Source organism: Chenopodium album, chromosome 9 (assembly GCF_948465745.1).
Source record: "Chenopodium album chromosome 9, dcCheAlbu1.1, whole genome shotgun sequence".
NCBI classification, from domain to species: Eukaryota; Viridiplantae; Streptophyta; class Magnoliopsida; order Caryophyllales; family Amaranthaceae; genus Chenopodium; species Chenopodium album.
Window position 1 is genome coordinate 72,000,709 of NC_137842.1, and position 12,664 is coordinate 72,013,372.

At 36.5% G+C, this 12,664-nt stretch overlaps 1 protein-coding gene across 1 annotated transcript; it reads right to left on the reverse strand.

Moving 5' to 3' along the window:
• Window positions 1-7,013: 7,013 nt before the first annotated feature.
• On the reverse strand, window positions 7,014-8,813 carry LOC145559189 (uncharacterized). The gene has a single exon (XM_081620622.1). It carries the CDS (start codon window positions 8,638-8,640, stop codon window positions 7,132-7,134), a length of 1,509 nt encoding a protein of 502 aa, XP_081476748.1. The 5' UTR covers window positions 8,641-8,813; the 3' UTR covers window positions 7,014-7,131.
• Window positions 8,814-12,664: the final 3,851 nt, after the last annotated feature.

A 12,664-nucleotide genomic window follows, 5' to 3' on the forward strand; every position in this document is an offset into this window, starting at 1 on the left:
ATAAATTGGCCGTTTAAAGGCAAACTGGATGGTTCCACCCATCCAATTGGACTCCCTGAGGGTATTAGGGACCATGGTAAACATTTCGGGAATTTTATTTTCGAGCGAAAAAAAAGTCTAAAAAATTCCCAAATTGAAGGCTAATATCCACGTTTTTTAGAAATTTTGTAGGTTTCGAGGCCCGATGTCGAAAAGAATTTAAATTTAGGGGATACATATCGGGGTCATATAATGTCGTTTGGAACTATTTATGATCCTTATATGTTGTCATAAATATTCGTGGTAGGCTTGATTTAATGTAATTGGTATTAGTTGTAAACCGGTATGTAAATTGGTCGTTTAAAAGAAAATTGGATAGTTCAACCCACCCAATTGGACTCCCGGACGGTATTAGGAACCATGCTAAAAATTTCGGCAATTTTTATTTCCGAGCGAAAAAATGTCGAAAAATTCCAAAATTGAAGGCTATTATCCACGCTTTTTGAGAAATTTTGGAGGTTTCGGGTCACGGTGTCGAAAAGTTTTGAGATTTTAGGGAATACATCTCGGGTTCATATAATGATGTTCGGAACCATATATGATCATTATATGTTGTCATAAATGTTCGTGGTAGGCTTGAGTTAATGAAATCGGTGCAAGTTGTAAATCGATAAATTGGCCGTTTAAATTTAAATTGGATGGTTCCACCCAACCAATTGGACTTCCAGAGGGTATTAGTGACCATGGTAAACATTTCGGCAATTTTTATTTTCGGGCGAAATAAAGTCGAAAAATTCCAAAATTGAAGGCTTATATCCACGCTTTTTGAGAAATTTTGGAGATTTCGAGGCTCGGTGTCGAAAAGTCTCGAAATTTCAAGGGATGCATTTCGGGGTCATATAATGCCGTTTGAAATCATATATAATCATTATATGCTTTCATAAATAATGTTCGTGGTAGGCTTGAGTTAGTGAAATTAGTGCAAGTTGTATACCGATAAATTGGTCGTTTAAAGGCAAACTGAATGGTTCCACCCATTCAATTAGACTCCCTGAGGGTATTAGGGTCCATGGTAAACATTTCGGGAATTTTATTTTCGAGCAAAAAAAAGTCTACAAAATTCCCAAATTGAAGGCTAATATCCACGTTTTTGAGAAATTTTGAAGGTTTCGAGGCCTGATTTCGATAAGAATTTAAATTTAGGGGATACATATCGGGGTCATATAATGCCGTTTGGAATTATTTATGATCATTATATGTTGTCATAAATATTCGTGGTAGGCTTGATTTAACGTAATTGGTGTTAGTTGTAAACCGGTATGTAAATTGGTCGTTTAAAAGAAAATTGGATAGTTCAACCCACCCAATTGGACTCCCGGACGGTATTAGGAACCATGGTAAAAATTTCGGCAATTTTTATTTCCGAGCAAAAAAAAGTCGAAAAATTCCAAAATTGAAGGCTATTATCCACGCTTTTTGAGAAATTTTGGAGGTTTCGGATCACGGTGTCGAAAAGTTTTGAGATTTTAGGGAATATATCTCGGGTTCATATAATGATGTTCGGAACCATATATGATCATTATATGTTGTCATAAATGTTCGTGGTAGGCTTGAGTTAATGAAATCGGTGCAAGTTGTAAATTGATAAATTGGCCGTTTAAATTTAAATTGGATGGTTCCACCCAACCAATTGGACTTCCAGAGGGTATTAGTGACCATGGTAAACATTTCGGCAATTTTTATTTTCGGGAGAAATAAAGTCCAAAAATTCCAAAATTGAAGGCTATTATCCACGCTTTTTCAGAAATTTTGGAGATTTCGAGGCTCGGTGTCGAAAAGTCTCGAAATTTCAAGGGATGCATTTCGGGGTCATATAATGCCGTTTGAAATCATATATAATCATTATATGTTTTCATAAATAATGTTCGTGGTAGGCTTGAGTTAGTGAAATTAGTGCAAGTTGTATACCGATAAATTGGCCGTTTAAAGGCAAACTGGATGGTTCCACCCATCCAATTGGACTCCCTGAGGGTATTAGGGACCATGGTAAACATTTCGGGAATTTTATTTTCGAGCGAAAAAAAGTCTAAAAAATTCCCAAATTGAAGGCTAATATCCACGTTTTTTAGAAATTTTGTAGGTTTCGAGGCCCGATGTCGAAAAGAATTTAAATTTAGGGGATACATATCGGGGTCATATAATGTCGTTTGGAACCATTTATGATCCTTATATGTTGTCATAAATATTCGTGGTAGGCTTGATTTAATGTAATGGGTATTAGTTGTAAACTGGTATGTAATTTGGTCATTTAAAAGAAAATTGGATAGTTCAACCCACCCAATTGGACTCCCGGACGGTATTAGGAACCATGCTAAAAATTTCGGCAATTTTTTTTTCCGAGCGAAAAAATGTCGAAAAATTCCAAAATTGAAGGCTATTATCCACGCTTTTTGAGAAATTTTGGAGGTTTCGGGTCACGGTGTCGAAAAGTTTTGAGATTTTAGGGAATACATCTCGGGTTCATATAATGATGTTCGGAACCATATATGATCATTATATGTTGTCATAAATGTTCGTGGTAGGCTTGAGTTAATGAAATCGGTGCAAGTTGTAAATCGATAAATTGGCCGTTTAAATTTAAATTGGATGGTTCCACCCAACCAATTGGACTTCCAGAGGGTATTTGTGACCATGGTAAACATTTCGCCAATTTTTATTTTCGGACGAAAAAAAGTCGAAAAATTCCAAAATTGAAGGCTAATATCCACCCATTTTGAGAAATTTTGGAGATTTCGAGGCTCGATGTCGAAAAGTCTCAAAATTTCAAGGGATGCATTTCGGGGTCATATAATGTCATCTGAAATCATATATAATCATTATATGTTTTTATAAATGTTCGTGGTAGGCTTGAGTTAGTGAAATTAGTGCAAGTTGTATACCGATAAATTGGTCGTTTAAAGGCAAACTGGATGGTTCCACCCATCCGATTGGACTCCCTGAGGGTATTAGGGACCATGGTAAACATTTCGGGAATTTTATTTTCGAGCAATAAAAAGTCTAAAAAATTCCCAAATTGAAGGCTAATATCCACGTTTTTGAGAAATTTTGAAGGTTTCGAGGCCCGATGTCGAAAATAATTTAAATTTAGGGGATACATATCGGGGTTCATATAATGATGTTCGGAACCATATATGATCATTATATGTTGTCATAAATGTTCGTGGTAGGCTTGAGTTAATGAAATCGATGCAAGTTGTAAATCGATAAATTGGTCGTTTAAATTCAAATTGGATGGTTCCACCCAACCAATTGGACTTCCAGAGGTTATTAGTGACCATGGTAAACATTTTGGCAATTTTTATTTCCGGGGGAAAAAAAGTCGAAAAATTCCAAAATTGAAGGCTATTATCCACACTTTTTGAGAAATTTGGAGATTTAGAAGCCCGGTATCGGAGAGTCTCGAAAATTTAAGGGATGCATTTCGTGGTCATATAATGCCGTTTGAAATCATATATAATCATTATATGTTTCCATAAATGTTCGTGGTAGGCTCGAGTTAATGAAATAAGTGCAAGTTGTATACCGATAAATTGGTCGTTTAAAGGCAAGTTGGATGGTTTCATCCACTCAATTGGACTCCCGGAGGATATTAGGGACCATGCTAAACAATACGGCAATATTTATTTTCGGATGAAAAAAAAAGTCAAAATATTCCAAAATTATAGGCTAGTATCCACACTTTTTGAGAAATTTTTGAGGTTTCGGGGACCAGTGTCGAAATCTTTAAATTCTAGGGGATATATGTTCATATAATGCCGTTTGGAACAATATATGATCATTATTTGTTTTCATAAATGTTCGTGGTAGGTTTGAGTTAATTAAATCGGTGCAAGTTGTAAACAGCTAATTGGTCGTTTTAATGCAAATCAGATAGTTCCACCCACCCAATTGGTCTCTTGGAGGGTATTAGTTACCATGGTAAACATTTCGTCAATTTTTATTTTCGGGTGAAAAAAAGTTAAAAAAAAATTCTAAAATTGAAGTCTAATATCCATGCTTTTTGAGAAATTTTGGAGATTTCGAAACCCAATGTCGAAAAGTCTTGAAATTCTAATGGATACATCTCTGGGTCATACAATGCCGTTTGGAGCCATTTATGATCATTATATGCTGCCATAAAAGTTTGAGGTAGACTTGATTTAATGAAACCGGCGCAAGTTGTAAAGCGGTAAATTGGTTGTTTAAAGGCAAATTGGATGGTTTCACCCACCCAATTGGACTACTGGAGGGCATTAAGGACCGTGGTAAACATTTCGACAATTTTCATTTTGAGGAGAAAAAAATTCAAAAAATTCCAAAATTGAAGGTTAATGTCCATGATTTTGAGAAATTTTGGAGGTTTCGAGGCCCGGTGTCGAAAAGTTTTGAGATTTTGGGGAATAAATATGGGGTCATATAATGCCGATTGGAACCATATATGATCATTATATGTTGTCATTGATTTTCGTGGTAGACTTGAGTTAATGAAATCGGTGCAAGTGTTAAACCGATAAAAATTGGCCGTTTAAAGGCAAATTGGATGGTTCCACTCACCCAATTGGACTCCCGGAGGGTATTAGGGACCCTGGTAAACATTTCGGCAATTTTTATTTCCGGGTGAAAAAAAGTCAAAAAAATTCCAAAATTAAAGACTAATATCCACGCTTTTTGAGAAAATTTGTATATTTCTGGTGGAGCTGTCAATTCGGGTAAACGAGTGGGTTTGGGTCGATAAGAGTGGGTCGGGTCAACTCGGATCGGGTCAATTCGGGTTAATTCTATAACCTATGCGGGTCGGGTTTGGGTTGGGTAATGCTTTAGTCGGGTCATACTTCTTATCGGGTTTGGGTCGGGTTAATAACAGGTCTGGTTACATTCGGGTCGGGCTAAAAATAGGTTGAGTTTTCACGGGTTAAAACGGGCTAGGTTAATTCTCAGGTTCGAGTCAGGTTCGGTTCAAATCAGTAATTTGCGGGTTATAATCATGTCGGGTCATTCTCGGGTTTGAGTCGGGTTTGGTTCTAGTCAATAATTTGTAGGTAATAATCAGGTCGGGTCAGTTTCGGATTCAAGCCGGGTTCTGTTCAAGTCAATGATTTTTGGGTTATAATCAGGTTGGGTCATTTCCAAGTGAGGTCACATTCGAATTCAACTAACTATAAATAGATAATTATCATTTTTATCAAGCTAGTTATTTCCTTTGACTATGATATATATGGCAATATACTAGGGAACTATAGTTTATAAGTTAGGAAGATAATTATTTCCTTTGACCATACAATAAATATATACTATATTTAACTGTTAAATTTGAGGATGATGCTCCTTTCTTTTGCTGGCATGGACCGACTTGGTCTCCCTAGACAAAATGCTTTGATCAACAATAATAGGTGGTTTAAGTTGCATTTAAGGTGATTTGAAATCGGGTCAGGAACAATCTGGGTTGAATTTAGGTCGGGTCAATAACAAGTCGTGTTGATTACGAGTAGGGTTAGTAACAGATCGGGTTGAATTTTTAGGTCGGGTTAGTAATAGTTCCGGTAAAATTCGGGTCGGGTCAATAACAAGTCAGGTTGATTTCAGGTCGGGTTTGTAATAGGTTTGGTTAAATTCGGTTCGGGTTAGGAACTGGTCGGGTTGAATTCAGGTCTGGTTAGTAACAAGTCGGGTTAAATTCGGGTTTTGACAGGTTAAAACGGGTTTGAGTCAATTCGGTTCAAGTCGGGTTCGGTCCAGGTCAATAATTTACGGGTTACATTCGGGTCGGGTCATCTGCAGGCCAGTTCATGTTCGGGTTTACATACTCGGGTCAAATCGGGTCTAGGGTTGGTTTCAGGTCGGGTTTGTGTCACCATTTTTTCGGGTTCAGATGTGTCGGTTAATAATCGTGTTTGAGTCGGTATTTCGGATCGGGTCAACTTTTGACAGCTCTAGTAAAAACATCCCTCCCACAAGGCTATGGATCTTTATGTGGCCAAATAATAGGTATAAACTTCTATAGTTCTATGTCTCCAAATAACCATTTATGCCCCCAAGATATTTCTCACCAGTTTTCGACACTAGGTTCCAAGATCTCCAAAATTGATCATATCCAAGTTTACAACAGGATCCAAAATCTCTTAAATTGGATGAACTGAACTGATTGGAGTTGAACTAAACTGAACTGGTCCATTTTTGTGTAATACACTCATGACTCATACACAATTTATGCTTTTAATTTAACCTTCGAACATACATTTTCAAACAAGTCAAAAAGAGAAATGTAACAAGATATTGCATAATGTTTATTAATTTCTTATATAATTATAGTATAAATTCTTTGTCAAAAGTTTATAAGATCCATTTTGTAACGAATTTATGAATATCTTGATTTATTTTGGAACAGAAACAAACATCATAATGTTAAAAGCTCGTCCCTTTAATTTGAACATTCAATTTCCTTCAGAAAAGATACCACAAGTCTCACAATCACTAAATAAATACTCAAAAATTACAGTCAATAAACACAACACAGCAGTAAAATAACATTTGGTCATATATTCCATAAAATGCCTAAAATGAATAAAGAGTAATAAAAAGAAGTAATCAACAATAATCTAATATATATATATAAGGGAGTTTTTTCCCGAGTTTTTAGAGAGCCACATAGGATCCAATTTTCTTAGTGCGCCATGTAAGATTATAAATCTGTAGTAGCCAATTAAATAGGAGATTATTAATTTCTTTTAGAATTAAATAATTCAAATGTTATGTAAGCAAAATTGGCGAATGAGATTTTTAAGTTTAAATTAATTAAATATTATATATTATTTTTTAATATTAGGAATTTTATCTAAATATATAACAAATTTAAGGCTCATAAATACAAAAAAAAAAAAAAAAAAAAAAAAAATCAAACAAGCGTGCATCAGGCTTCATCTAGTTACTGCTAATATAGAGTATCAAATGTCACATTATTACTTGAACAAAAATAAAATAAAAAAACACCAAAAAAAAAAATAAAAAAAAAAATAATAATACATGATAATCTATTGGAGTAATATCTCCCATATTTTTTTTTCCATCATAATAATAATAATTATTTTCTTGAAAAATAAAAAATGAAACTAAAAATCACACATTAGAATTAGACACAACTTTCTGAATTCCCTTATTACCCTCAGCAGGAACATTGGTTAAACCCGGTGGACCAGCAGTTACCGGTCTCATTTCACCACTCCCATTTACCGGAACTCCCTGAAACGGCGTCGTTACGACTCCCGCACTTCCCGGCGGCGCAGCATAGTACACCTGTCTCCCACTTCCGTTATCGTACGCCACTTGCGTATACCCCTGATTTTCCGCACCCATACCTGCAACCGGTCTAGCCGGTAACCCCATCCCTTCTGAATACCCTCCTCCCATCTTCCCTGACCCCATGTTGTACACCTGCTGCTCCCGGTAAACCTGATCAGATGGCACTCTTTGCATCTGGTAGTACCCTTGACTGGGTTGTCCGGTTACCGGTCGCATCATCGGCGCGTGGTATACATTTCCTGGTGGTGGCGCGTGAACCATGTATACCGGCTGTTGTTGCTGTTGCTGGTGTTGTTGTGGATGTTGCTGTTGCTGTTGCTGAGGATGAAACTGCTGGTGTTGTTGGTGTTGTTGCTGCTGTTGTTGGTGATGGAATTGTTGTTGGTGGTGCTGAGGTGGCATAGGTTGTTGCTGTTGCGGTGGTTGTTGTTCGACGTTGACCTGTTGAGGAGGCGGCGGAGGTTGCCAGTAACCCGCCGGAATTTGAACAGACGCCGGAATATTCGCCGGAGCAGTTGTCGCATAGTTTGCTTCCTCGCTTTTCTGCCGATTCATCTCCTGAACCGAGATCTGCATCCTGTTCATCTCCTGAATCCTAGCTTCAATTTGTGGATCCGGTTCATGCCGTTGTTGAACCGGTACCGGAATCTGAACCGGAGCTTGAACCGGCGCCGGAATTTGCGCCGGACCTTTATCTAAACCGAATAAGAAATCCATATTACTGTTGACGGCCGCCGCAGGAGGCGGCGATGGACCGGAATTCAAAGCCTCGACGAACCGGTCGGATTCCCGGTCGATCTTCCCAGGATCCGACGAAGTAGATCCAAACGAACCAGATTTATGAATCGGAAAGAGAAAAATCCTTAATCGAGCCGGTTTAGTTGAACCGCGATAAAGTCGATCGTATTCATGCATCATATTCTCCAAATCATCGTCGTTTGTGACGGAAATCAAAGCGTCGAGTTCTTCACCAGGAAGCTGGTATTTGAAGATGAAACCACCGGAAACGGCGTCGTTGACGGCGGAATCCGATGCGAGAGTTGACGAAAGCTTAGAATACAACGACGCGAATTTAATCGATCGATCGACGGCGAGAATTTTGGTTTCACCGCCGACATAAGCGAGGAGATTATCGTGCGAACGAGGTTGAATTCTGCCGCCATAGCTAACCATGAATTTGACCTTGTGGTTGAGTGAAGATTGCGGCGGTTGCTGCTGCTGTTGCTGCTCCTCCCATGACGGCGGAGGATTCTCGAAGTCGATTTCACGGGAACGAGGAGAAGAATCGCCGGAATCTGGGTAAGAATACGAAGGAAAATTCTCCATTTTTAGGGGTTTGAAGGAGGAGAGAGAAGAATTTGGGGGTGGTTTTTGAGGAGAGAGAAAATAGGGGGAAAAGGGGGTTAAGGGAAAGGAAGCATGGTTGTGAATTGATTGGAAAAGTGGAGAGAGAAAGAGAGAGAGAGTGAAGAAAGTGAAGAAAGAGAGAGAGAGGGTTTGTTTTAATATATGTTGTGCGGCGAGGGGGAGTACAGTTGGATTTCCCTTTTTCTTTAGGTTTATTGTGGGTTTACTCACTCGTATTCTGCAAGGACTGCTTGCTCAGTTGGTCTAGTGGCTGGCTAGAGTTCCATTTTTCGAGGTTTGTTCTATTCAACTTATTTTGATTTCAAGTTACTCGCTTATAAAACGGACTACTGTTAATAAGAAATGGAGTATGAGGGATTAACGTATTTGATACGAGTAATTGTTGAATAGAGTGATTTTGAATGATTTTAGATGAAATGATTCAAATACTCGCTGAGGTTGAAAATGGGAAAGAATCTATTCTATTTACGTTTTTTATTTTCATAATACAGTATATTTTAGATACGAATTAAGTATGTAAAAGGTGATTCAGAATGACTTTAGATGAAATGATTAGAATATTGGAGGTCGCAAGTGAAAAAGATATATTGTATTTACGCTTTTCCCATAATAAAATTAGATGTGAAGTAAGTGATAATAAGATAAAATCAAGGGTCTTATGATAGTTGATAAAGATTATCCAAGTTCGTTGAAATGTAAATTATAATGAGTTGTGAAAAGGGTTGATAAGTTCAGAAAATTTTAGACATGATAACATTATTTTAAATAAGAAAATCAGGTGAATTAGACACACTATTAGGTTTAAATACATATAAGAGGCTCCATGCCAATGAATTCCGGCTAAAAAATGAGTAAAAATTTCTTACCCTTAGTCTTTGAAAATTCAATATGAATGTAATATCCATCTTCGCTTTTTATTTAGGATTTCCATTATCAATTTTATTTGTTTTAAATTTTAATTAATTACTTTTATGAGAAAAAAATGACATAAAAAATTGAGTTCTACATAGTAGGGATTACAATTTACTTAAATAACAACTCCTTTCCATCCTAAAATAAACATATACAAGTATCTAACATTATTCCTTAATAAACTTGTGTATATAGAGTGAAGGTAAAGGGTAAGACTTGGCTAGCCTCGTATAATCAAAATGATCATCCTTTGGAATATTAAAACGTAAAATTGCTCCCATTAATCTGAACTTTGCCTCATCCGCCGAAATTAATCTCAACTTCAGTTTATTATCTATCACTCCCAACTTTGGGAGGTATTAATTTTCGTTGCACCCAAATGACTTGCAACCGGTAAAGCAGGTAAACCTTTGTGATTTTTTATTTGCACACGTGTCAATATGTAATTGGTTGAGAAAAATAAAGAAAATTAAAATTAAAAAAAAAATAAAGTAAAGAAAATTAAAAAAAAAAGAAATTAGAACAACCCAGCAGCACCCACCACCACACGAACACCACCGCCGCACATCAAACCACCACCACCGTTGGCCAAAAATGGCCGATATTGGCCACAAATGGCCGAAAATGGCCGATGTTGGGGCTGAATAAGCGTCGCCGATTTCGTGGCTGGGTTCGCCAATTTCGAGGGTGGGGAGGGGTTATCGGTGGCTGGGGATAGGTTATCGGGGGCTGGGGATGGGTTTTCGGGGCTGGGGAGGGGTTATCGGGGCTGAGGAGGGGTGTTATTGGGGCTGGGGAGGGGTTATCGGGGGTGGGGGAAGGGAAGGGGTGGCTGGGCGGCGGTTTCCGGTAGCGGGGGAGGGGTTTTCGGGGAAGGGGTGGTTTTTCCGGCGGGGTAGGGGGTGGGGGTGTGGTGTTTTCCAGGATAGGGTGGGGGGCTGGGTATTTTTCCTTTTTTTTTTTAATTTTTGTTTTAATTTTTTTTTTGTTTTTTTTTTGGACCTATCACGTGTTGACACGTGTCTAGGTAACCTGCTACATCGGGTTAGATGACCTGTTGGGTGCAACAAAAATTAATACCCCTAAAGTTAGGAGTGATAGATAATAAACTGAAATTGGGATTATTTTCGGCGGACGAGACAAAGTTCAGATTAATGGGAGCAATTTTTCCATATTAAAATGTGATAGTAATTTCCCAAATACTTTGCATATTTCATAAGAGGGATTATACTAATACGAGTGATTGATTATTCGTAATTATTTAGTGCTAAAATATTTATTTAGTTAGTGTTGCACGGTGTTAACATCAAGTGATACAGATTAACTAAGACAGTTGTAATAAATTATTTTACTCAATAATTTTGACTTTTGTATGTATGATGGGGATGAGTTTGACTTTGAAACAAAAATACACTTTTATCTCTTAAGGCCTCTTCTTTTCGGTTTAATTTCATTTAAGTTCAATTTCTAATTTTCTTCTCTCATAATCTGTTCAGTTTAGCTCAGTAAATCAAAACAGACCCTTATACTTCCAACTAAAGTTTCTTAATACCTGTTAAAACTCCCCAAAATGGTCGTTCTTTTAGGGACCGAGGGAGTATAAGGAGTATACTTTTGGAATTTTAATCGGTATCTTGTTTAAAGATAACTTGAATTATGCATTTTTAGATGATAGTCCAAATTTTTATTTCAAAAAAAAAAAGAAGATGATAGTCCAAATTTAATAATTTGTGTACCTCGTACGAAGTATAAAAAGGATTCAGTATAACCTTTGGTTGCAAATTTTCCCTTTTTTCTGTCCTTGCACTATCAAATTTATCAATTTTTCAGTCTCAGCAATGATGGAATTTAATGTCTCATTTATTACACCAAATTACCAATAGACAAATACTCCGTATGGCATTTTTAGCTTATTTTTTGAAGAAATTTGATCAATCGAGTATGACACTCAATTATGACCGATGAGTGTGTGATAAATTGATTATGGAGGATAGATGTTCATGGTGATATGGTATACTTGACAACGAATTTATTCGATCTCTTTCTATTTTAAGATGATAGGTTTGATACTCCGTACCATTCATGTCACTAGAAAGCTCATATTCATCTCCGTATATAACATGGATACAAATGGTTTATTTTTATTTGAAAAAAAACCAAATAATTTAGGGATTTAAACTTTGTTACACAAAAAACCTTATGACTATAAAAGCACCACTTAATTCAAAGTGTATAAAACAATTGATATTGTGTTTAATATCAAAGAATGTATGTACTATGTAACAAGATACGAAGTATAATAACACAAAATAAAACATAAAAGTCGTACTAATTTATATTATTGAAATATCTGCTCATAACTTTATAGATCTTGGAAAATAAGGGGAAGATAAAATAATTAGAATGTAGGGTCAAGAAATTAGGCAGTGATAGTTGAGGTTGAAAGAGGATAAGAGAGCGATTGTATTGAATATTGACTAGAAATTGAAAATAAAGACTTAGACTTTAAAGAGAGAAAAAGGAAAAATGAGTAGGGTGTAATTAATTTTATTAAATTATGTAAACATGAATAATTAAGTTGGTGGACATAGTGGGCTAGCCTCTAATTTTAAGAACCAAGCAATATACTAAGTATCTCATCTAGTAATAAAATAAAATAAAATAAAATAAAAATGTTGCTAATAATCCATACTTAAGTTGTATCATCTATCATCTATTATCTATCCATCAATCCATGTGCCCTCACTTTTAAATGGGACGTTGTGACATCAAAACTATACTTGTATATTATACTATCAAAGGAAAATGATGTCCTACCCACATTTGGTTGGTTATTATGCTTCAAATTATTGACCCCAATACCCCATGTCTCTATGTATGGATGTTTCTTAGTGGGTGTGCTATCTCACTTCCACATTACTCTCTTTAAATAAGATATGGATCGAATGTCAAAAAGTCTTCTGCAATGTATCCGTGATCATAATAAATTATTTGTTATCTATGACTCTCCCTTTACTAGGGAAAAAAAAAGTTTGAAAATTGTTAATATGATTACGAAAGGGGAAAATCC